Genomic DNA, 22715 nt, shown 5'->3' on the forward strand with positions numbered 1-22715 from the left:
AATTTCCAGGTGTAAGAAGAGGTCAAGAATACTCTGCAAAAAAATATCCCCATTCTCCTGTTTTGTCTTCTTTTTTCCCATCTGGCCGTCACCTTTTATCCCAGAGATCACCACAATTCTGCACAAACTTGCTAAAGGAGGTCTCTGAGAGGTATTTGAAGAATGTTAAATAGTCACAGATTATTTTCAAATTTTAAGGGCCAAGTCCGTTTCTGCTGTGAGTGACATGAGCTCGGTAAAGCTGACCCTGTGCCAGAGGTGGAACTGGACTAGGTTTTAGAAAAACATATTTTACATGCTAAGATTGAATATATCAATGTCTAATCCTGAAAACACTTCAAATGGATTATAACACTTCATTTCCAGAATTTATTGGCTAGGACTAAATAAACTATTGCATAGCAATAAAGAGTAAAAAAATGCTGTTGAAAAGAAGTTTTTTTTGTCTGTGTTAACCAGTATGAGAAGCTGGAAATGCAGTTCTCCATGTATGGAACCAGGATCCTGAAAAACTGCACTGAAAACTAAAAATAACAGTATGGGTAGTTTACTGTGTCTCACCATCTGTCATCTCTTTTTTACTTTTGAGAAGTAACAGCTACAAGCCTATTAGAAGCAGGTATTTTCAGAGTATTTTCCTGAAAAAGAACAACAACCACGAAAAAAACCCCAGTGAGAAAACATTAATTATTGCCTGAAGTTATTTACACATGCTTGTTTCTCAGGAGATTTTATATGTGAGTATAGCTGGGAAATGACTGGCCATTTGGAGTAGAATGTTTCCAAATTATTTGGTTTTCTGTGCCCTGAAGAAGTTCAACCAAAGGATGAAATGGTCCTGGGCTTCACAGCATACTGCTCAGTGATAATGATGTTAATAATTTATCAGAGAATCACAGAATAAGCTGAGTTGGAAGGGGTGTACAAGGATCTTTGAGTCAGACTCCTGGTCCTCCACAGCTCCATCCACAAGAGTCACACCATGTCCTCAAAGCAGTAAATATTTGCACCACCAAACATCCACGGTCAAATTCTGGGACAGAATTGCCAATAAACTCTCACTCCTGCTTGGCTTCATACCCGAAATACTGAGCTGCACATGTAAATGCCACTCCTGAGGGCTTTGGGTCTTGGCTCCTATTGTGTGCAGCCTCCAAGGAGAACATGTCTTCGTTTTGAAGGGATTTTTCTCCTTTTTCAATTTAAGAATGTTGAGTTTAACCCCGAGTTTGGAGCCTGCTGGATCCGGCCTGTGTGCTCTGAGGGCGCGTCCAGGCCGTGAGGCACCTCCATGGCCAGGGCACAGCGGGGCCCACGTCGCCAAATTCCCAATAAAACCCCAATGTGGTAGTGGAAAATGAGGGTGGGAATACAACAGGCTCCTCAGGTCTGAGGTGAGGGAAGAGGGAGGAAAAAGTTGACACCCCACTCCCAGGGTGCTGCCGCCATTTCCCACGGGAACGGGGATGGAGGCCGGTGATGGCGGCTGGTGAGGCCCTGAGGGGACGGCACACACTGGGGTGGGAGTGGGGAGAGATTCCCAGAGAGAACATGGGACAAGGTGGGATCCTTCATCTGTGGAGGCCAGGGAGACAGGGGGGACAGAGAGGGGTGAGGGGACTGGGTGTGGGATTTGGGGAACTGAGGGTGTATCAGGACATGGGGCTAGGTGTGGGATTTGGGACATTGAGGGTGTATCAGGACATGGGGCTGGGTGTGGGATTTGGGACACTGAGGGAGTGCCAGGACATGGGGCTGGGTGTGGGATTTGGGACACTGAGGGGTGTCAGGACATGGGGCTGGGTGTGGGATTTGGGACGTTGATGGGTGCCAGGACATGGGGCTGGGTGTGGGATTTGGGACATTGATGGGGTGTCAGGATATGGGGCTGGGTGTGGGATTTGGGACACTGAGGGAGATCCAGGACATGGGGCTGGGTGTGGGGTTTGGGACATTGATAGGGTGCCATGACAAGGGGCTGGGTGTGGGATTTGGGACACTGAGGGAGATCCAGGACATGGGGCTGGGTGTGGGGTTTGGGACATTGATGGGGTGCCAGAATATGGGGCTGGGTGTGGGATTTGGGACACTGAGGGAGATTCAGGACATGGGGCTGGGTGTGGGATTTGGGACATGGAGGGGTGAGGGGAGGACATGGGGCTGGATGTGGGATTTGGGACACTGAGGGCATGCCAGGACATGGGGCTGGGTGTGGGATTTGGGACACTGAGGGTGTATCAGGACATGGGGCTGGGTGTGGGATTTGGGACACTGAGGGAGATCCAGGACATGGGGCTGGGTGTGGGATTTGGGACACTGAGGGAGATCCAGGACATGGGGCTGGGTGTGGGATTTGGGACACTGAGGGAGTGCCAGGACATGGGGCTGGGTGTGGGATTTGGGACATGGAGGGGTGAGGGGAGGACATGGGGCTGGATGTGGGATTTGGGACACTGAGGGCATGCCAGGACATGGGGCTGGGTGTGGGATTTGGGACACTGAGGGAGATCCAGGACATGGGGCTGGGTGTGGGATTTGGGATACTGATGGGGTGCCAGAATATGGGGCTGGGTGTGGGATTTGGGACACTGAGGGGGTGTCAGGACATGGGGCTGGGTGTGGGATTTGGGACACTGAGGGGTGTCAGGACATGGGGCTGGGTGTGGGATTTGGGACACTGAGGGGGTGCCAGGACATGGGGCTGGGTGTGGGATTGGGGACACTGAGGGGGTACTGGGGCATATTCATTTTCTACACAGGAATTTGGCCCTAAAAATTAAATTATTTTATTCCTGTGCCTTTACAACATAAATTCTCCTGGAGTTTGTCCATTCCAATCCCTGCCTTTTTAGTTTTATTGCAGTATCTTTCATTCCATATCTCTTTTTCTTTCACTTTAGGTTTTTCTCCTTTTCTATTTTATTTACTTCTCCACACTGGATTAACAGATTCAGGCCACACTTCTCATCAAAACAAATTAAAGCAGTAGTTTTAAGTTTAATTTTAGGTGATTTGCTTTAAAAACAATTTGCCTGGAAAGTGTCTGCAGTGCCAAATCAAATTTTAACACAAATACAGATTTGTGAACCAACCTGGGCTTTGCCTAATGGTCAAAATAAGGTTTCCCATCTCTTTTGAGTTATTGCACTGCCTCAGATTTAGCAGGAGTGTGGCATTCCTCAGTATTCCCCAAGGAAAAACTGTTCATGCAAAGGAATTAACAGTAATGAAACTGTTTTGATTCAGCCTAAAATGTTCTGTGCAATCTTGAATTACGTGTTTTAATTTTCTTTGGGAGCTATGTGATTCCCCTCTCCCCTTTAAGAAATTAAATTTAAAATGAAATGCCAGCACAAAGAAAAAAAACCCAACAAAGGAGTTAGAAGGTTCTAAGAAAATATTTTAATATTTTGTTAGTGATGGGGACGTGTTAAAATCCATGTGAACTAAAACATCATTTTAACCCCCCTCAAATTTCCTTTCCACAGTTGCAATGCTCCTTTTTGACCCCCAAAATAAACAATTTATCCTTCTACAGTGTAAGATTCTTTTTTTATAAATCAATTTTAAGGGAGCAAAGATTAATTTCTCCATGGCCCTGTTGTTGCTGTGAGGTGAATGTGACATTGCCACTCTCAAAACCCTCTATTAGCAAATATTTTCCTACTTTTCTAGGTTTTTTCCTCTTTTATGCAAAAAATAAAAGTTGAATTATCCCTTTGGCTCCCAACATTGAGCCTCTTTTGTGTTTTAATCTCACATTTGGATGTATTTAGGACCTAATTCCTTTCCACAATTGTGGCTCAAGGCAAAACTTGCCTCTCCTCACCTGAAGTGGATTGGAACATGAAAATAAGAAAATGGAATGGGTATCAAGCCATTTCTCAAGAAACAGTTTTTACCAGAACTACTGTGTTTAAATAATTGTGCCAGGAGAACAAACTGATCTGTTCTTGCACTTCCCAGTAGCCTCAGAAAGGGAAAAAAGGAAAAAAAGAGGTGGAAAAAAAGAAAAAAAAAAAGAAGAAGCATTAACAGCTATTCAGAAAGGTCTAGAAAATTACTTAGAATTATTTATTTTATGCTAAATATTTAGAATGCTTTTTACAAGCATTATAAAATAGTTTTAGTTTCTTCTCTAGTCTCTGCTGAGAGTGTTAATATGGCAGCTAAGGTGGTTTTTGTGCTGTTTTAAGGGATTAGTTATTTTTGTGATCTGATTTGCTGTCTAATTCTTGAAAAATGTGATCATTGCTATTTTTATGACATTAAATACTCTGAAATCCCAGGTAGGGTGGTGACGTCTTAGAGAAGACACCAGAGAACATTCCCCAGTGATGATTCCAAGAGCTTTGTCAGTGGCAGAGCCTGAAAGAGTCAGAGGAGGCAAACCTTTAGAAACACCAGGAACTGAAGAGAAGGAAACACAGAAAAAGGACAAGATGAGAAAGGAAAGAAGGAAATGTGGACAATATCTCTATGCCCAAGGTGATAAAAAAGGTAAATTTGTTTTCTGGTAGTATGAGACTCTTAAGAAATATCATTGTTCCCTTTCTTTGGCTTTTTTTTTCAATAATTGGCAAGACAGGGAGAACAGTTTTTCAATGAAAGACTATAACAAATTCTATGTCAAACACCAGTAAGGGGAGGGAAGAGAGAGAGAGATTTCCTACTGTGTTATCCCATAATACTCAGTAATCCAAAGGGAGAATCACCTGGGCTGTGGGAGCCCCTTGGCAATCCTCATTCCTTTAACCCAAGGACCTGAAAATGGCTCTGCCACATTTTGGTTCGTGACCATGCATCACCTGGCGAGTCTGAAAAAGCCTTTCATAAAGAAAGTGAGTAAAATAAAAAGTTTTGACCTGAAAAGAACCTTTTTGTGGCCAGCTGGGTCATGGTGTACCCTGTGAAATGAATTTGTGCCTCAGTGGAATGAACATAGAGAACCAATATGTAAATGTACATGGGATTTACACCACTGGTAACAGTGAGGAATCTCTCCATGTCTGCATCTTTCCCCATCTAGACCCATCTTTTCTTAAATCCTGAAATCCTACCAGACCACATCACAAAAATGAGTGGAAAACCAGCAACCCTTTTCCTTCTGAGCTTCAAAATTTCATCTTGATTTACCAAAGCTACAAGATGGAAATCAATAAAAAAAAAACAGAAGAAGCACTGATTGTCTCCATTATAATCTTTGTTATTATATGCTGCTGTCAAGAAGTTATACTGGCATGAAAGAAGCAGACCAGAAAAAATAATTATATTTTTTATATCTAGTTAGCAAAAGATCATTATTAACCTCTGTCTGTGGTGGATAATTTATTGTCTGGATTTGTAGATGTTATTTATCATTTGGATAAAGTGTTTATTTTTGCTTGTCCATGACTACTGGAAATGAAATACATTTTACAATACTCCTGACAGCTTTTGCAGAAAGGTATTTGCCCTTTTTTTCCCATCCTCTCAGTCCATTCTGGCAAAATAAAATAGTAAGATAAGGTAATTTTGCAAATACTTGTTTCACAATATTTGTGGTGATATTGCAGTTTTCCTGTGGAAAATATTGGATTCAACAGAAATTAATGGAAAGATCAGTCCTTTTATTCTGGTGGTTTTTTAAGCCAGGACCTCACCTGTTTTATCCATAAAATATGAGGTGATCTATAAAATATAATAAACCTTTTAGCAAAATACTGCCTGAAATGCCATGAGAGCTGTAGTGAAATCTAATATATGCCTGAAAAAGGGGAACACACTCAGATTTACAGTCTTGACTGTTTTAAAATTCTAATCCTGCTTCAGGAAAAGAAAATGAGGGTAATTCAGCCAGAATCCTGGCCTTAAGGAGAGGCAAATAGCAACAACACACTGAGAAGTAACCCTTTGATATATTTTTAATTGCTGTTTAGAAACCACATAGACAACAGAACACCTGTTCTATGCAATGGGCATTTAAGGTTTAAAAATGTCATTTAATTTAAAGCTGACTGGAAAGCTGTAGAAATCTGGTTGGAAATCCTAGCTGCAGGGATTTTAAACCATGTTCTGTTAGGAGCATGTTGGTTTTTAAGTCCTTGCAGACCTGTAAATTGCTCTGGGTATCTTGGTGTTTTTTGGGGGAGTTTTGTTGGTTTGGGGTTTTTTTTGTTTTGTTTTTGTGTGTGTGTGGTTTGGATTTTGTTGTGGGTTTTTTGGTTGTTTTTTCTTTGTTGTTGTTTGTTTGTTTTTTGTTTTTTGGGGGGGATTTGGTTGTTTTTTTGTTTTGTTTTTTGTTTTTGGTGGGTTTTTTTAAATCATGCACCTATTCAAGGTGTAGATTCTGATGGGTTGAATTTGGTTCAGATTGTGGCTACATTAGTGAAGCACATGATTTACAGGAAGAAAACTGATTTCCATGGATTGAAAATTGATTTATTTCCATTTATCTCCATGGGATGCTAGCTGTGGTCTGCTGCAGCCACAGCAAGACGCAGACATATAAAAATAAAATATTTAATGCATTTTTCTGTGAATTATTTGAATCCCACAATCCTAGAATGGTTTGGGTTGGAAGGGACCTTAAAGATCATTTCATTCCAGCCCCTGGACCAGGCTGCTCATCGAACATCGGAATTTTGTGCCATTGTGTGAAGAAACCACAATTCTGTAGTTGGATGAGTTTGGAGTAGTAGTTACAGTAATTTCACGACCATAAGGCGCACTGGACTATAAGGCGCACTTTTTTTTTTGCAGTGAGAATCCGCGTGCAACAAAGTAACAAATTAGTAACAGAATTGCACCATCACGGGGTTTACTGGCAGGTGCTCAATTTGCAAACATTTTTCACAGATCAGCGTAGCTTAGCTCCCGTGGCTGCCACAGCTCGCGGCTCGCACTTCCGGGTTGGCAAATTTCCGAACTTTGTCCATATATAAGGCACACTGGATTATAAGGCGCACTTCTGGGTTTCGATCAAAATTTTAGTCAAAAGGGTGTGCCTTATAGTTGTGAAATTACTGTAATTAGTAGTAGGAGTTTATGTGAGCAGAACAGCACTCTGTGATTGATTTGTCTCAACTAATTTTTGCCTCTCAATGCCAATTTCCTGTGATCCCAATGCAGGAGGGAAGAAATGGCCAGCTCCAAACTCCTCCTGTCTGAACTCCTCCTTTTCAACCCTGCACAGCGCCATCGTTTACCAGGACAAAAACGCCACGGCCCAGCGAATATCCTCAGCCAGGCTGCACAAAATCAAAGAGCTGAAGAACGAAAAAATCGACCTGCAAAGGAGAATCGAGGCGTCGAGCTTGGAGAACCAGGCTCTGAGAGAGCTGAGCCGCCGGCACGCCAGGGCCATCGACAGGTACAGCAGCGCGGAGAGCCACCTGCAAGAGCTGCTGGCAGGGCATCGCCACGAGATGACACATCTCAGGACACTCCTCAAAATGTCCCAGGAGGCCGAGAGAAACACAGCCCAGGAGCTCAAAAGAGTCGAAGCGGAGATGAGGAGGACTGAAGGGGATCTGAAGACTTTGCTGGTACTGTCAGAAGATAAAGCTCTGGCAGAGAGGGAGGAACTTAATCGCAGATTGGCAGTGCTCAATGAAACATTGAAACAAAAGGATGAGAGGATACAGGTAATGCCTGCAAATTATTGTATTGTGGGATATAGGGTCATACAATATCCTAAATTAGGAGGGAATCACAAGGATCATGGAGCAGGAGAGATGTCAGTGCAGGAATAGTGGAAAATTTTTGGCTAGTTCTTATCACATGAATGATTCTGATATAATCCTGTAACACTGGATGCTGTTTGACCCAGTGCTCTCTCGAGTGTGAGGAAGTTCAATTCATCTCCTTTCAGTATCTCATCTTTCTTTACTCTCACTGACCCTGGCACAAAAGGGATAGGAACATAATTTTTACTACAAAACTGGAAGAGTGAAATTTCCGTGGTCCTCCAGGAATCCATTTCTATTTCTTATGGGGTCTGTCATGCACAGGATTAAATAAAGAGCCAGGAAATCTCAAGAGAAACTGTAAATATAACCAGCTGAATTCAGACCCCCTTTTAAAAACTCTCTGTTTCCAGGAATGAACAGCTATAAAAAGCACACAGGGTTGTGTGTCCACCACATACTTTTAGGAACTGGAATTCCTGTGCATGGCCCTGGGTTCTGAAGATAAAGAACCCAATAAACCACCAAATTTTCATTTACTCTAAGCATCCTGAATCTGCCACAGCTCACAGGTCTCTGTGAATAGAAAGCCTTAACATTTCTCAAAGATGGTTGTATTAATTAATCCATCAGAAAGGTAACGTACGCCCTTATTTTTGTGATTGCATGCCAAAACCTTTTCTTTTGTTTAATGAAAATAGGATTTAAACCATTTTTTTCTTACTTTGAAATTAATTTTTCAGATACTTCATTATAGTTTCATGTATTGTTTACAACATAATTAATATTATTTATAATACTATAATTAGAATAGAATAACTGTTATTATCTATAATTACAAGCTTAAATTTCTTTATATTAGCACTCTTAGATTTTAAAACTGTCAAGAACTGAAATTTTCCAACTGTCACACTGAGTACATCCATATGGTAAAATCTGTCCATTTTTTAAGAGTCTGGAAATGCAGCTGAAGCTGAACAACAGCACCTTTAGTCGTCAGCTGGCAAATGAGAGTAAAAAACTCCTGGAAGCTACAATGACCACAAAGGACTTGCTAATGGAAATTAACATCATTCACCAAAAAATTAAGGTATTCCAGATTTTATCCACATTTCTGTCACTACACAAAATTTCAAGTGTTTAATGTTACCTATTCCTTTTGCTTCTTTTATAGTATTTACAAATGGAATTTGGTTTCCTGTTTGAGTCTATAATCTACTAAAAAAGCCAAAAAAGTCAAATTCTGGTATCATTGTGGGGTCTATTTGTTAGAAACAGTTCAATAATGAATTGAAACAGAGATTAGTTCATCAGAAACTGAACCACAATCCACACCAATGTGTTACCATTTTGCCAGGTTGGGGTCAGATATGTTAATCTACTCACTTTAAATGAGCTCTCTCACAGAAACAAATCAAAATGAGCCAAATATTGCAACCAGCAAAATTAGAGTTTAACAAAAAGGCTCATGGAAATGTTTCAAGAGTTTGCTCAAATTCCAAGTTTGGGTTTTAGACAAATGGTTTTGGGATAAATAGATACAGTTGAGTACTTTTTGTAATGCTTGTAAATCAAACTTACAGGGAAACTAAATTGATTTAAAGATAAAACTGCCAGGAATGGGATGTTGTACGAATTGTAGTGAAGAAAACATTACACTTTCCAGAAAACCTGGAATCTCTTGTGGCTTTTTCACAATTGTGTTTGTAACACGGTTAAAATACATTTACTCACACATTTCTGTGTCAAGGTGATCCCACTGGGGAGCTTCTCTTCCTAGGTGGAATCAAATATCTGTGGAAGATGTTGTTAAAGGGAGTTTTCCCAGACATTGTGGAGGGCAGGACAGGCAATTCCTGAGGATTCATGGAGGTTGGGATTTCTGCACTGGGATGTTGTTTATCCCTCTTCCCTGTGTAGCAGGTGCAGAAGTTTCCTCCTGGCAGCGCTTTTTCCCTGTCAGAGTCTGGTCTTCTCCTGGATATGCAAATCTGGGAGATGGGAACAATAATAACCTCAGGAACACTAATATAAAACGGTCCCAAAATGCAAATTACTCCAAAGTGCAGTTCTCACCTGTACAGTTTGGAGGACAGGTGTCTGCTGAGAAAGGCAGGAGCTTCTCTTTGAAATGGAGAATGTAAACCCCCTCCCCCCAAATTATTATAATTTTGAAATCAAGGGGCTCTCAGGCAAAGATATGGGAATTAGGAATAACAGTTCTTTAATAGGGAAATTAAAATAGAAATACAGCACTACAAAGAACAAACCCCAAACCCTGACACAGTCAGAGTACAGCCTGACACCCGTCAGGCAGGGTGTTGGCAGCAGTCCCATTCCATGGTGGCTGCATCCTCCTGCAGTGACAGATGTGGCTCAGTTGGAGCAGTGCTCCTGTACAAGGTGCAGTTTCCCTCCAGAGCTCCAGTGGGGATGTGGAGAAATCCGGTTTTCCTCTGGAGTCCAGTGGAGAAAGGGGCTCCCTTAGTGTCCCAAAACCTCTGTTTTATCTTGGTAAGAAATGTTGGGCTCTTCCCCCTGGCTGGAGCAACTCCCAATGGGATGCAGTAATTTTATCAGTGCCACAGTGGGACTCAATGGCCATGAGCAGAAAATGACTGGCTGGAGGAAGGATGGGTTGTGAAAAGATAAAGAACAATGCCCTGCCTGGTTTCAATGGATGGCCCATTAGCAGAATGTCTCTCAGTGAGATCAGGATCACTGCCCCCACCCTCAACAGATGGTGATAGAACAGATACCTTTTCTCACACTCTGTATTGGAACCCAAGACATCACCTTAACATTTCTCTAAAACTGAAATTTTAAAAGAACTAAAAGTTCTGTTTTATCTCTGTTCCACACAGTTTTCTATGTGTCCAGGTCTCTGAATTTTCTGTTTAGATCCACAAAATCTCCTACTGATTTACCACAAAGACCAGACATGCTTATCAACCTTATTTCTGTGCCAGAACAGTTTATCCTTACAAATTCATAGTTTTATGCACTTACCCTACTTCAGGCCATTCCATTTCCAGGATAACTTATAATTTTCCCAAATAAATGAAGCTCCTCTTTTTTCCCACTGAAAACTGGAGTGGTGAGAGCGATGCTGAGATCTATCCTCTGTGTTTGAGGAAGATTTCATTAAGGAAAGAGGAATCTTGCTAAATAAATGTCAAAATGTGCCTCTGGAGTTCATGTCACCACCAGAACAACAGGCTGTGAACCAGCTGAGCATATGACAAAGGCACTGGGTAAATCAATTTTTTAAAAATCAACAAAAAAGAGGAAGGAAAAGCAAAAAATATTTAGTCTGGAAAAATGTAAATGACAAAGCCACCACGTGGGTCTGGCAAAAGGTGAAATCCCTGATGGAAAAATGAAGCAGGTGAAAAGTTATTTTTAATGCATATTAGAAGCTTAGTATTGGTTTTTTTTTTTTTTTTTTTAGGAAAAGGATCGGCAACTTTACGTACAGAATATTTATGCAAATCGGATGCCAAAAGTCCTGAGGGACCAAAGTATGTCTGTAATCATCTTCTTTTCTTGTTAAGTGACACTTCCACTGCTTTAGAACTGGGAGATTTATTCCAAATTAAATGCCAAAGTAGTGCTTTTGTATGTGCTGAAAAGGTTAAAAGGTTTAGGAAGTTTACAGGCTCTAATGATGGAAAAATAACAATATAAATTAAGTTCTACCAAGGAAGAAAGAGCTCTTTAGTACAGAATATTTCTTTCATATGGCTGCTCATAGATATCGGGGAGAAATATCTATTCCATGCATTTTTGGTATCCAGCATTCCAAGGGCAGCTGCCTGGAATGGGATTCAGCTGATTAAAACCAACCAGCGCTGTTTGAGATGCCCCAGTTTGCCTCCACTACAGAATTGGGGATGGAATTGGGGGTGGAATGATCTAAACACGCACTTCTCTGGCTGAAACACCTCTTGAAAACACTGATCAGATGTTGGTGCTCCTGAAGTGAAGCAGAAATCAGAACTTCCTTCATGTGGGTATCAAAGAACACTGAGCAAACCTGTCTGCTGGAAATGCTCCTCACAGAATTCCTCAAATCATGGCAGCAATACAAAATCTTATCACACTCAGTTGTTTATTTCCTTCTTTTTCATGGCCTTTGCAAACCCATTAACTCTGCCTTAACCACCAGTGAACTACAGGGAGAAGATTGCTAATTCAAGGTATAAAATTTAAAAAAACATATATTCCTGGTTCTCATCCCATGTCAGGCATGTTTTTTATGAAACACTGAATTCCTGTTTTAGTTACACCACATAACTACATTAAAAAAAAAATACCAATAGAAATTTGAATATTGCTATTCAATTAGGTACTTAAGCCATTGTTATTATTTAAATTATTCTTTTCTTTAAGCAAGATAAAGGAGATTATTTGGAGAGAGAAAAGATACTTTGTAATGAAAAGCTTCCAGGCAAAGTTGTCCAATCCTCTGGAATTTTTAGAAAAAGGTTTAATTCTCTGCCAGTTAATAGATTTGGAAACCCAGAGCTGGAACTGCTGACAATTTGTTTTCCTTTTCATTATTGACTTGAATTTTCCCTTTAGCAGATTTCTAAAGAGCTGCTTTTGCAGGTCATAATTTATTTTTCAAATAGTCAACACCCACAAAAGTTTAGGATTTTTTTAGCCAGCAGGAAACTAAAGCTGAAATGTGGAGCTGTGTTTTTTGGTGCCGATGAAGGGCTGCAGGGAGGTTTCCCTCGGAGTCTCTCTGCGATGGATTTGTTGGATGCAGCCCCGGATTCCCGGAGCTCCGGCCGGGAGCGGGGTGCGAGCAGGGACTCACCTGGGGGGGCAGCGCCCTCTAGTCCCGATCCCGGGGAACGCCCCGCTGATCCCGGCTGCCAAAGATCCTGGAGCAACCGGGAAATAAATCCATTCCTGCCGCAGCATCAGTCATCCCAGGCTGGGCACCTGCATCCCTTTCACCGCCCCGCTGCCAGCACCTGAGGGCACGGTTTTTATGGGTTTTACCCTTTGATTTCTCAGCTCAAAACTGGGAATTAGGGTGAATGTGGATGTGGGTAAGAGCCTGTTTTTGCTGCTCTGGTGGTAGCAACTTTCTCAGCTGATGCTCATGTGAAAATTATTCCAAAAATAGAGTAAAGGAACAATACACTCATCTTGTCCATCTCATACTGATATTTATCTGAGCATCTCATTCAGTCATCCCTTGGAAACTCTTCCTAAGATCACTGATATTTCAAACAGGGTTAAGCATTTCCCATGAGCTGGGTTCCATAAAGATCCAAATTTAGGAAACTGAACTGTAAGGCTTCATAGCAGACCTCTCAAATTTGCAAAATGGAAGCAAAAATTAAGCCCATGTGGGCTCTGGGGCATAGACACATCTGACTTTATACATTCTATCTGACCTGGACATTGTAGTATATTTTAATATATATTTATGTATGTAAGCATGTATAGGATGCACTCTTGTACAGATAAAAAAGCCCAGAAATCCAGGTTTGTGTCCAGTTTCAGCATTTATAGATTCAGCAGAACAAATTATTTCTTTTTTAAAGGGCATTAAGATATGCACTAAAAAAAAGTTTAAATTCTTGGTCACATAGCAGTATGGTCAGTTGTCAGAGATATCTTTTATTTATATCAACAACTTAATTCCAGAAATTACTGTATTGCTAATGCTTGTCCAATTCAACAGGTCTGAGAGTAGACAGATCAGCACAAGTAGATAAAGAGAGTTTTAGAGAACTGCTGCTGTCTCAGCACCAGGAAACAGAAAAAAGTCCAATCCAGCTAAAAAAGGTGGGAAAGGTCTGGATCCAAATCCAATCCCCTATTTAAATTCTCAGCTAAGGTGTATCTTATTCCCTAAACTGCAGTAATATGCCTGACCCATCATCATGGATGTGAATTTTGCATTAATGTGGTTACAGTACAGAAATAATGCTGTGATGCAAAATAATGTAACAGCAATAGAAATTACCAATCTTTGTCTAAGTATTGCACTGATTGTGTTCTTTGAAAAGTCACTAAACAAACATTCCATCGTTATTTTTGCCTTTAATTGCCAATTGCAGAAGAAAAGAGGAGATAAGGGTAGAGAAGGCAAAGCCAAGGAAGTGTGCTCAGATGCCCAAGGTAGAAAAGAAAAGCAAGGAATCAAGAAAGTGCCAATGCCAGGGACTTTTAACAGGACCCACAGAGGTAGGTTTAATGTTTCTCTCAGAAATCCACCTGATCTTTGCAGATTACAGGAGTCCTGGTAATTGATGTGGTTCTGACAGCCCTTCATTGGCACCTGGCTGACAGGAACTAGTTCCAAATGATGAATGGAGTGTCACTGAAATCCCAGAATCATCTGGGTTGGAAAATACAGCTGCTGGTGGACAGCAGAGCTGTGGCATCTCCATCCTGCTGCTCTTCCCAAAGCACTTCTTGTTCAGGGTGGTAAAAATTCAGTGTTCTGTCTGTAACAGGATAATTAACATTTTTAATCCACCCTGATCAAACACTGCGGTAGCTGGGAATCTTCATCACTGATGTGAACATATTTCCATTGCTGGAAAAGGAAAAGGACTCTGAGGGCTGAGTTCCTCATTAGTGATCCCTGAGAAGAGATTTTATGTAAATCTCAGCCTCTGTGTTCTCATGGAAAAGTTACATGTTAGGGACTCATCTGTAAACATCTTTATTCTGAAGAAATTCTATAGAACAGATACAAAAAAAAAAAAAAAAAAAAGCACTGCTGTTCCCTCATTCATGTTTGTCTTTCTAGAAACATTCCTGGCATTTCCTTTAAGGCTTTCAGGAAAAGCTCTGAGTGGCACCATTCTAAACATGTCACAAATGGCAGGAGACCTCCAGGTCACACATTTAGCCAGGTCACATCCCTGTCACCCTGCATGTTAACCCCTGAGGTCTGTACTCTGCCTTCCCAGGGCCCCTCAGCCAACCAAAGCCAGCATTTGTCCTTAAAATGCCCTTTTAAAGCTGACAGAAAACACAGGTCTTATGATGCTCTCTGTGAACCTCTGAAAAATCTGTGAAATTTCAGTTTGTCTCATGGATAGTAGACTTTTATTGAAGTCTTATTGGCTTTTTTTAGTTCCTTATTTCTCCTTTGAGCTTGGATTATGTCTCATTTTGGGGGTGTTCTGTGAGTTTCTGCAGAGCACAGGCACATTACAAGTTGTCCCCTGCACAGATAAATAAAATTTCTGTACACATGCTCCTTTTCCTACTGCAAAGTGGAGCCCCCTGATTTCCAGAGAGAGCTGCTGTCTATTCTGCTCCACACAAGCAACTCTGCTGTGAATTAAAGGAAAGGAAATCCACATCTCTAAGTTCCACTTAAAAGCCATAAAGTGACAATTAAGAGTTCAGATCTCACCTGATTTCTCTGTTGCACTCTACATGACTTTTCTGGCATTGTATTTAGCCAGCACTGTGCATAATGGCAGCTAAATCCATTTAACTAGATTCAAAACCATGAAAAAAAATAAAAATAAAGATATTAACCTGGATTCAATGGCAGAATTATGTTGTTTAAATCTTGCCCCATGCTGTTTTATTTATTATGGATGGTATTTGAAATACCATCAATAATAAGAACTGAATCAGTGAAATACTTGCTCTTTTTAAAGTTCATAACTCTTCATGTTCTTAAACCCCACAATATTTCACAATATTTCTTAAACCCCACCGATGGCAGGACGCAATTTATTAGAATTCATTGAAGAAATGGAAAAAGACACAGAGTTTCTTGAACAGGAGTTGAAAAGTCTGATGAAATCTGAACAAAATCCTCAAAGTGACAGAGCAAAGAACAATCAAGAGGAAGAGGCAGTAGAAGAAGTTGAAAAAGAAGAGAAAAAACCCCATGAGCAGCAAAAGAAGGAAGCCAGGAGTGAAGGTGCAATTCCAAGCAAAGACCCTGCTAGGCAGAAAAATCAATTCATCTCCTCAGAAGCTGTTGAGAATTTGCATCAGGGGCTGCACACTTCAGGTGCCAAATGCAAAGCAGGCAGCCTGAGCTGCCAGAGACAGGCAGGCCAGAGCTGCAGGGACACTGCTGAGAGCAGGGGGAAGATTTCCTTTGGGGCTTATGAACCTTCTTTTGGGCAAACCCCCCTGGCTGGGCAGGACAGCCCCTCTGGAGGGCAGGGCTGCAGCCACCTGCTGCCTTCTGAGAGGAAAACACCTGATGGAGCTCTCTGGGGAGGGCTGTTTGCAAGGAGACAACCCCTGGAGCTCCAGCAGCACAAGGGGGAGGGCAGACAAGTGAGGGCTGCATGGCAAATCCCAAACTCCAACCCTCCTCGTTAAAACCAGCTCCTGAGGATATCCAGTTTCTGAGGGTTAAGTACATCAGCTTACCTTTAGAAAGTTTAAACATTCAGATTGTTAAAAAACTAATGTTTTCCTTTCATTAATTGTTTATTAAATCTTACAAGCACTAGCAATTGCTTTCCATTATTTTTTCCAAAACAATCCAATCAGTTGTCACCAAAAACCATTCTATAAAAATGTGTTGTATTAGGAATTCCTTATCATTTTTACTTGCTGCCAGGTACAAGTCAGTCCTTTTTTAGGAACTTCCAGGTTTCTGTATTCCCAAGGAGCTGGAATTTGGAAGCTGGGTGGTTGTCAGCTCGCTTTCATAAGGTTCACTGCTGGGTAGAGACCAACAATGCAATAAAAGAAAACTTTTTTAGTTCCTTCACTCCCCAGCTTCCAGAATTCACAGATAATAAAAATAATTTGCTCCTACATTGTTTTCACGAGCATTAGAAACCTCTAAAGCCTCATTCTTTCCCACTGTTGGAACTTATCAAAGCAGTTTGCCTGGTAACTTCCCCAGCTGACATCCAGAGATGAATGTGCAAGAGGAAAGCATTGTTTTGGAGAAGTCAGGCATAGCCAGTCCCCAAAAAGCCTCTAAAAATCCTTGTTTAAGGTTATGTAAGCGAGGGGAGGAGGATTGTGTTTTGTTCCTCACAGTAATTCATTAAATACTTGTTAAATTCATGTGAAGTTCAGAAAAATTAGGGGCATTCTGGTAATTTTCAAAGGCAGTAGCACTTAAAAAAAAAGTGAAAAATTACACTACAAAAACTTTTAAAGATGACAAAGGCATTCAGAGCTGAACTTGCTTGCAGCGACATTTCAAAGGTTGAGAAAAATAATTAGAAAAATAAATTAGTCAAGGTGATTCAAACAGTATTTCCTTATGCACAAACATGGGGGGTTGTTTTGGCTTGGATTTTGGTGAGTTTGGGATATGTTTTGCCATTTTGGGTTTGTTTGTTTGGGGTTTTTGTGGGTTGTTTGGGAAAACTGCAGTTAACATTAAAAAAGAGATGAGAAAACCTAAAATGGGTTGAAAAGCTTTATTTCCTTAATAAAATCACAATTATACATAACATTCCCTCACAGCATTTCATTTTTTCCATGATATTTATTTTCACGTTGGCTAAATGCAATTCCTGATATCAAATCCCAATTTTTAAATTAACATAAAAAAACAAACAAAAGTATTTAATCCTTATATACACACACAACAAAACCTGACCTTTTGAACTGGTTTTTAAAGGCAGTGCCAGTTTTGGAGGAATCCTGGCCCTGGAATAGCAGAACAGATCATTCCTCTGTGGCAATTCCAGAGAGGGAAGCTAAATCAGCATCCCCTCTGCAGGAACAGCACTGTTTTCTTCATTGACAGGAGCTTGTGTTTGGCAGCTGAAGAAACCTCTTAAGAGATAAAACCTTGATTAAACACATCTATTTTTTTAGGAGAGCTCAAGAATATTCCAATTTTAGGGTAAAGAAATCACAAGGAAACTCTTTTGCCCCAAGCCAAGCAAACAACCTCCCTCTGCCCTCTGCATCACCCAACATGATCCCACCTCGAGGTGAAGCTACCACATTTTACATCAAAAAACCAGCCAAGCTCCCAAATTCATCCCTAAAGCCAGCAAATTTCCAATTTAAAACCACAAATCCAACACTTGTAGATGTTGGTGACAACAAGCCATGACAAAACCTTACAGTTCTGCCACCAATAAACCCAAAAGGAGGTTTTACAACCAGCAGTGCTGCTCTTTCCAAACTGAAAGACAAACTCTGGGAAGAGAAATCAAAAGGAGTGACTGATATCCAAATGGAGCAACAAGGATGGCCTCAGACCTTGTCTCATGGAAGATAACTGTCCCTTTTTCTTTCTAAATGAATTTAAAACTGTGATGATGTAAATGCAGTTGAGGAGTCCATGGGCTGCTGGGATTCCTTCAGCTGAAGGGGTGCAGCATGATAGCTACAACTTTATTGCAGACCACGAGCCAGCAGGTAATTCCCACTCCTCCTGGAAAAAAGGGAGAAACCATAATTGAAGTTCTTGGATCAATAACCCTGAGGAACCTTGAAATCAACCTTGGAAGCGTAAAAAACGAAACTCAGAATTCATGAGGCCAACAGGAACAAAACTCTTTATATACAAAAGGGAGATAGGAGAGATGGGAGATAAATCAATGCTGGTCCCCAAAAATTCTGGATTGTCTTGGGAAAAGAGCACCAAATACACAAATATGAGCTAAAACCAAGAGAAAATATCTGAACTTCAAGGCCTGGCAAGTCACCAAATGCTTTGCTTGAATCTAAATTCAGGATTTTAGAGAGGTAAAATTTCCTCTGAACTGAAATCACTTGTTTTGTAAGTAGAAGCTGCTCATTGCACACCTGTGAAGAAAACTCCCTTCTGGGTGATTTTCTGATTTTCTAATTTAAATATTCCCCAGGATCTATTCAATACAGATAAGGGCAATGCTCTGTTTGGGTGGAAATAAAAATGACAAAATTCCATGATCGGTTCAAGAAACCAGAGCTGAGCACACATGGAAGAGCTGCTCAAATATTTGAACCCTGTGCTCTGAGAGTCACAGAAGCAGCTGCTGTTAACCCATGGATGCTCTGGGGTTTGGGAATGTCCTTTTCCTCACCTGCCACTCCTGTAGGGAAGGCCACCAGGCGCTCCAGGGGAGCCAACCATTTGCTTGGAAGCACCGTGACGGGCTCAGAGTAATATTTCCAGATCAGAGAGATCATCAGGGCAGCCTGGAATGGGAATTTTTATTAGTTTGGATAATAAGATCTGCTATCTGCAAACAGCAAATAATACATTCTAATGAAAGGGAATTGTTTCTTTATTATTTTATCTTATTCAAAATATTTTTAGATTCGGCATGACCTTAAATTTATACACAATATTAGGAGGAAGCAGTGAGAACTTGTTTTCTATCAAGACCCTCATTCTAATCCAGCAGAGTCAAACACAGTCATAGCATTTGTTAAAATTCTGATGACCCTTTTTAGTCTGATTTTTTGCCTACAAGGAATGCAACTCCCTTTAACAGTCCCCTAAGGAAATCTTCAGGCTGACCACTGCCATCCTCGTTAGCAAATTCTCGTTAGAAAATTCTTTGGCATCACATCAGAACTACACAGACAATCTGATGAGGCACTGTGGGGAAATGTGTGGCAGCTGTAGGTGGAGATTTGCATCCTCAGCAGAAGTATATTTTGTTTTCAAAGCCAAAATTATATTTATATGTAACTTTCCCGGATTTGGAGCCATATATTAAAAAAAACACCCAGTGATTAAAGAGCTAAGATAAACTCCAATCTTATCCCCCCAAAACCAGAAACACAGAGCTCAGATGAAAGTTAAACTCCTGCCATCCTCAGCTACCAGATTTTATCAGCAGCACTTCCCTTCCAGATCCAGAAACTCTTTCTGTTTGACAAGCTCTGTGTCCATGGAATCACAGAACGGTTTGGATTGGAAGGGACTTCAAAGCTCATCCAGTGTCACCCCTGCCATGGCAGGGACACCTCCCACTGTCCCAGGCTGCTCCAGCCCCAATGTCCAACCTGGAACTGAACATTCCAGGGATCCAGGGGCAGCCACAGCTGCTCTGGGCACCCTGTGCCAGGGCCTGCCCACCCTGACAGGGAGCAATTTCTCCCTAATATCTGATCTGAACCAATAAATTTTCAGTGTGCAGCCATTCCCTGTGTGCTGTCCCTGCAGCCCTTGGGAATTGTCTCTCTCCAGGTTTCCTGCAGCTCCTTCAGGCCCTGCAAGGCCACCCTGAGCTCAGCCCAAAGCTTCTCCTGTGCAGGCTGAACAATCCCAGCTGTGCCAGCCTTTCCTCCCAGCAGAGCTGCTCCATCCCTCTGCTCATCCTGGGGCTCCTCTGGGCTCTCTGAGCAGCTCCAGCTCCTCCCTGGGCTGGGGGAGCCCTGAGTCATCAGTTATGGGCCAATAAACCAGGAGAGAATTGTAACACTGCTGAGGGTTTGGGTTAAGCTGTATCCATAATAAAGTATTTACTTACCTGCAATATGTAGAATACAATATTTATGACCCACTTTATTTTGGCTAATTGGGCAGTTCGTGCTTTCACTGTTAAAAGAAAAAAAAATTACTTTCCATTACTTACAATAACAAATTATAATTACATTAATTTAGTAAATTTTTGAATGAATTATAATTACATTAATTTAGTAAATTTTTAATATTTCACTGTTTGGGGCTGGACATTACCCTGTTTATAAATCTCTTTCCAAATGACTTACAGCTACATTAAAAACATACAACAAACTTCTGCAACAAACCTGCCAGTTCTATATCACACTGTAGTTTCTTTCTTTCTTGACGTACTCAAAGCAGGATTCAGTGATCAGCATCACTGAGAAAGAATAAATAATTACACAGTGAAGCCCAGGAAATTCCAGGAAAGACACAAGCAAGCTCTTGAAATAGTTTAAAGAGGAAAAAAAATAAGGAGAGAGTGAAAGAGGGAAGGGAAGGGAAGGGAAAGGGAAAGGGAAAGGAAAGGGAAGGAAAAGAGAGAAAGAGAGAGAAAAAAAGAAAGGGAGAGAGAAGGAACACTGAAAATTGGGTGAGAGGGGGAAAGCAAGTTTGAAGGATAAATACTTAAAACTGAGAAGACACTTGACAGAATGCTTTTCAGAAACAGAAAATGTTTTTCCTTTGGGAAAGGGAGCAGACATGGAACTGTACCGTGGGTTTTGAGCTTGTCAGTCATTTTGTTAATCTTCCTCTCCAGCCGGGCATATCTGGCAAACTCATCCATCATACTGATGGTGGCAAGCTCCTGCTTCATGGTCTGGATCTCAGCTCTCATCTGGGATTCCTGCTCTGCATCCTTCTGTAACAGCCTGGAGACCTGAGAAGTGAAGCAAACTGTCAATTACTGACACAGAATTCCACTGATTTGCTTTAATGTGTGTAAAGGATGATCTCAAAAGCCTCCCATAAAAAAGGCCCTTTCATTGAGATGCAGGAAATCCCTGAGTAACAACAGAAGTGACAAGATGAAACAGCCTCAAGCTGGACTCAATGATCTTGAAGGCTTCTTCCAAGCTAAATGATTCTGTGATCATTCCCATTTCCAGTTCCAGCAGCCAAGTATTCCAACATTTTCTCTCTTCCTTTTACTTTCCTAATTTCTCTTCTTGAGGCACCACCAGGTTGTCAGTTCATGCACAATGTCAGTTTACCATAGAAATGAAGGTACAAAGGCAACAAAATCTTTTTCTTGCTGTTCCTTAGCAAATCTTTCCAGCTTCCCCAAGACACATGTAATTTTTTTCCCCTGTTCTCAGGCCTGCAGTCAGTGAGAGCATTAACATCATCTTCAGTCTCAAAGCACAGCAGAAAGCTGAGCAGAGATCTTCTTAGAATCTTAGAATATCCTGAGTTGGAAGGCAATTGAGTCCAAACCCTGTCCTTGCCCAGCCCCCCCAACAATCCCAGCCTGGGCATCCCTGGCAGCTCCTGGAGCTCTGTGCCCATGCCCTGGGGAGCCTGGGCAGTGCCCAGCACCTCTGGGGGAAGAACCTTGCTCTAAAATCCACCCTAAACCCTCCTGGCCCAGCTCCAGCTGCTCCCTGGGTGCTGTCCCTGCCCCAGAGCAGAGATCAGAGCTGTTCCTGTTCCTCCAGACTGAAGGAACCAAATGCCCTCCTCCTCTCCTCACATGGCTGTTTCATCACTCATCTCTAGTAACACTGAGTTCAGCTTCCCAAACTGCTGAGGGTGATTTAAGTTTTAAAGGATTTTTGTCCATTGTTGCACAGTGCACACTGATCTCTGTGCCAGTGAAGTAATTTCGTGGCAGAGCAGAGCGACAGGGATTTCAGCATCTTTGTACACGTGAGTTTATCTGGCAGTCACAGAGTTTATTTGTCCTCAATTCCATTATCCACGCTTCCACAGGAATGCTTCAGATCAGAACGGGGGCGCCCTGATTAGTGCTTGAGACTTAAGGTTTATTCCTACAATGGCTCAACTCCTTAATCTCCCTATCCACTGATCTCCCAGCTGAACAATGGGCACGTCCATCTGCTGAAAACATGCAAGACTGAGCAAAGCTTTTCTTCCTATTCCCAAAACCTGGGAAGCAGACCGGACGGGCTCTCAGCAGCCGGGCCCAGTGGAAGGTTCCCTGCCCACGGCAGGGAGGGTTGGAAGTGATTGATCCTTGAGGTTCCTTCCAGCCCAAACCATTCCATTATTCCGTGATCCATCCTTAGGGCTCAGGAGCATCACTGACCACAGCGGTGCCTCATCCCAGGGTAACGGGGGCTGCGTTCCACATCTCCAGCACCGCCTTCTCCTCCCAGGCCAGGAGCCGGGCCCGCCCCTGCCCGGCACCGCCGCCCGTGCGGGGAGCGCTCCCTCCCAGCCCTCCTCCCGCCCCCCCATCCCCGGCGGGCGCGGGGCGGGGCGGCGCCAGCACTCACAACGGAGGAGCAGGAGGGCAGGAGGATCTTGAGCGCGTTGCAGAGGAACACGGCGCTGAGCACCAGCAGCCAGGCGCCGCTCTCCGCCATGGGCCCGGCACCGGGAGCGCCACCGGCGGGGCGGGCGCGTGAGGGCACGCGGGGACACGCGCGGCACGTGACGCGCGCGGGCCAATGGCGCGGCGGCGCGCTCGGGGGCGGGGCGCGCGCCGATCC

General features: G+C 42.3%; 2 protein-coding genes across 2 annotated transcripts; one reads left to right on the forward strand and one right to left on the reverse strand.

Moving 5' to 3' along the window:
• The first annotated feature begins 4337 nt into the window (after window positions 1-4337).
• On the forward strand, window positions 4338-15998 carry LCA5L (lebercilin LCA5 like). Its single transcript, XM_033051753.1, has 9 exons — window positions 4338-4500; window positions 7114-7625; window positions 8620-8757; window positions 11119-11192; window positions 12938-12945; window positions 13360-13475; window positions 13751-13881; window positions 14744-14763; window positions 15388-15998. Exons 1-9 carry the CDS (start codon window positions 4338-4340, stop codon window positions 15996-15998), a joined length of 1773 nt encoding a protein of 590 aa, XP_032907644.1.
• A 1049-nt stretch (window positions 15999-17047) lies between these two features.
• GET1 (guided entry of tail-anchored proteins factor 1) lies at window positions 17048-22644 on the reverse strand. Its single transcript, XM_033053268.1, has 5 exons — window positions 22500-22644; window positions 20755-20920; window positions 20066-20133; window positions 18668-18782; window positions 17048-18033 (listed from the first exon to the last, which is right to left on the reverse strand). Exons 1-5 carry the CDS (start codon window positions 22587-22589, stop codon window positions 17960-17962), a joined length of 513 nt encoding a protein of 170 aa, XP_032909159.1. The 5' UTR covers window positions 22590-22644; the 3' UTR covers window positions 17048-17959.
• Window positions 22645-22715: the final 71 nt, after the last annotated feature.

This window comes from Catharus ustulatus, chromosome 2, assembly GCF_009819885.2.
Source record: "Catharus ustulatus isolate bCatUst1 chromosome 2, bCatUst1.pri.v2, whole genome shotgun sequence".
NCBI classification, from domain to species: Eukaryota; Metazoa; Chordata; class Aves; order Passeriformes; family Turdidae; genus Catharus; species Catharus ustulatus.

What these genes read in the sequence shown, in the direction of transcription:
- GET1 (XM_033053268.1), bottom strand. Translation starts at nt 22,589, where the DNA reads ATGGCGGAGAGCGGCGCCTGGCTGCTGGTGCTCAGCGCCGTGTTCCTC. An exon ending in TGACAAGCTCAAAACCCACG is followed by an intron (nt 20,134 to 20,754) that starts GTACAGTTCCAT and finishes TTCTTTTAACAG; the next exon opens with TGAAAGCACGAACTGCCCAA. An exon ending in CTTCCCTACAGGAGTGGCAG is followed by an intron (nt 18,034 to 18,667) that starts GTGAGGAAAAGG and finishes CCTTTTTTCCAG; the next exon opens with GAGGAGTGGGAATTACCTGC.
- LCA5L (XM_033051753.1), top strand. Translation starts at nt 4,338, where the DNA reads ATGATTCCAAGAGCTTTGTCAGTGGCAGAGCCTGAAAGAGTCAGAGGA. An exon ending in AACAGGACCCACAGAGGTAG is followed by an intron (nt 13,882 to 14,743) that starts GTTTAATGTTTC and finishes TCTCATGGATAG; the next exon opens with TAGACTTTTATTGAAGTCTT. An exon ending in TAGACTTTTATTGAAGTCTT is followed by an intron (nt 14,764 to 15,387) that starts ATTGGCTTTTTT and finishes CGATGGCAGGAC; the next exon opens with GCAATTTATTAGAATTCATT.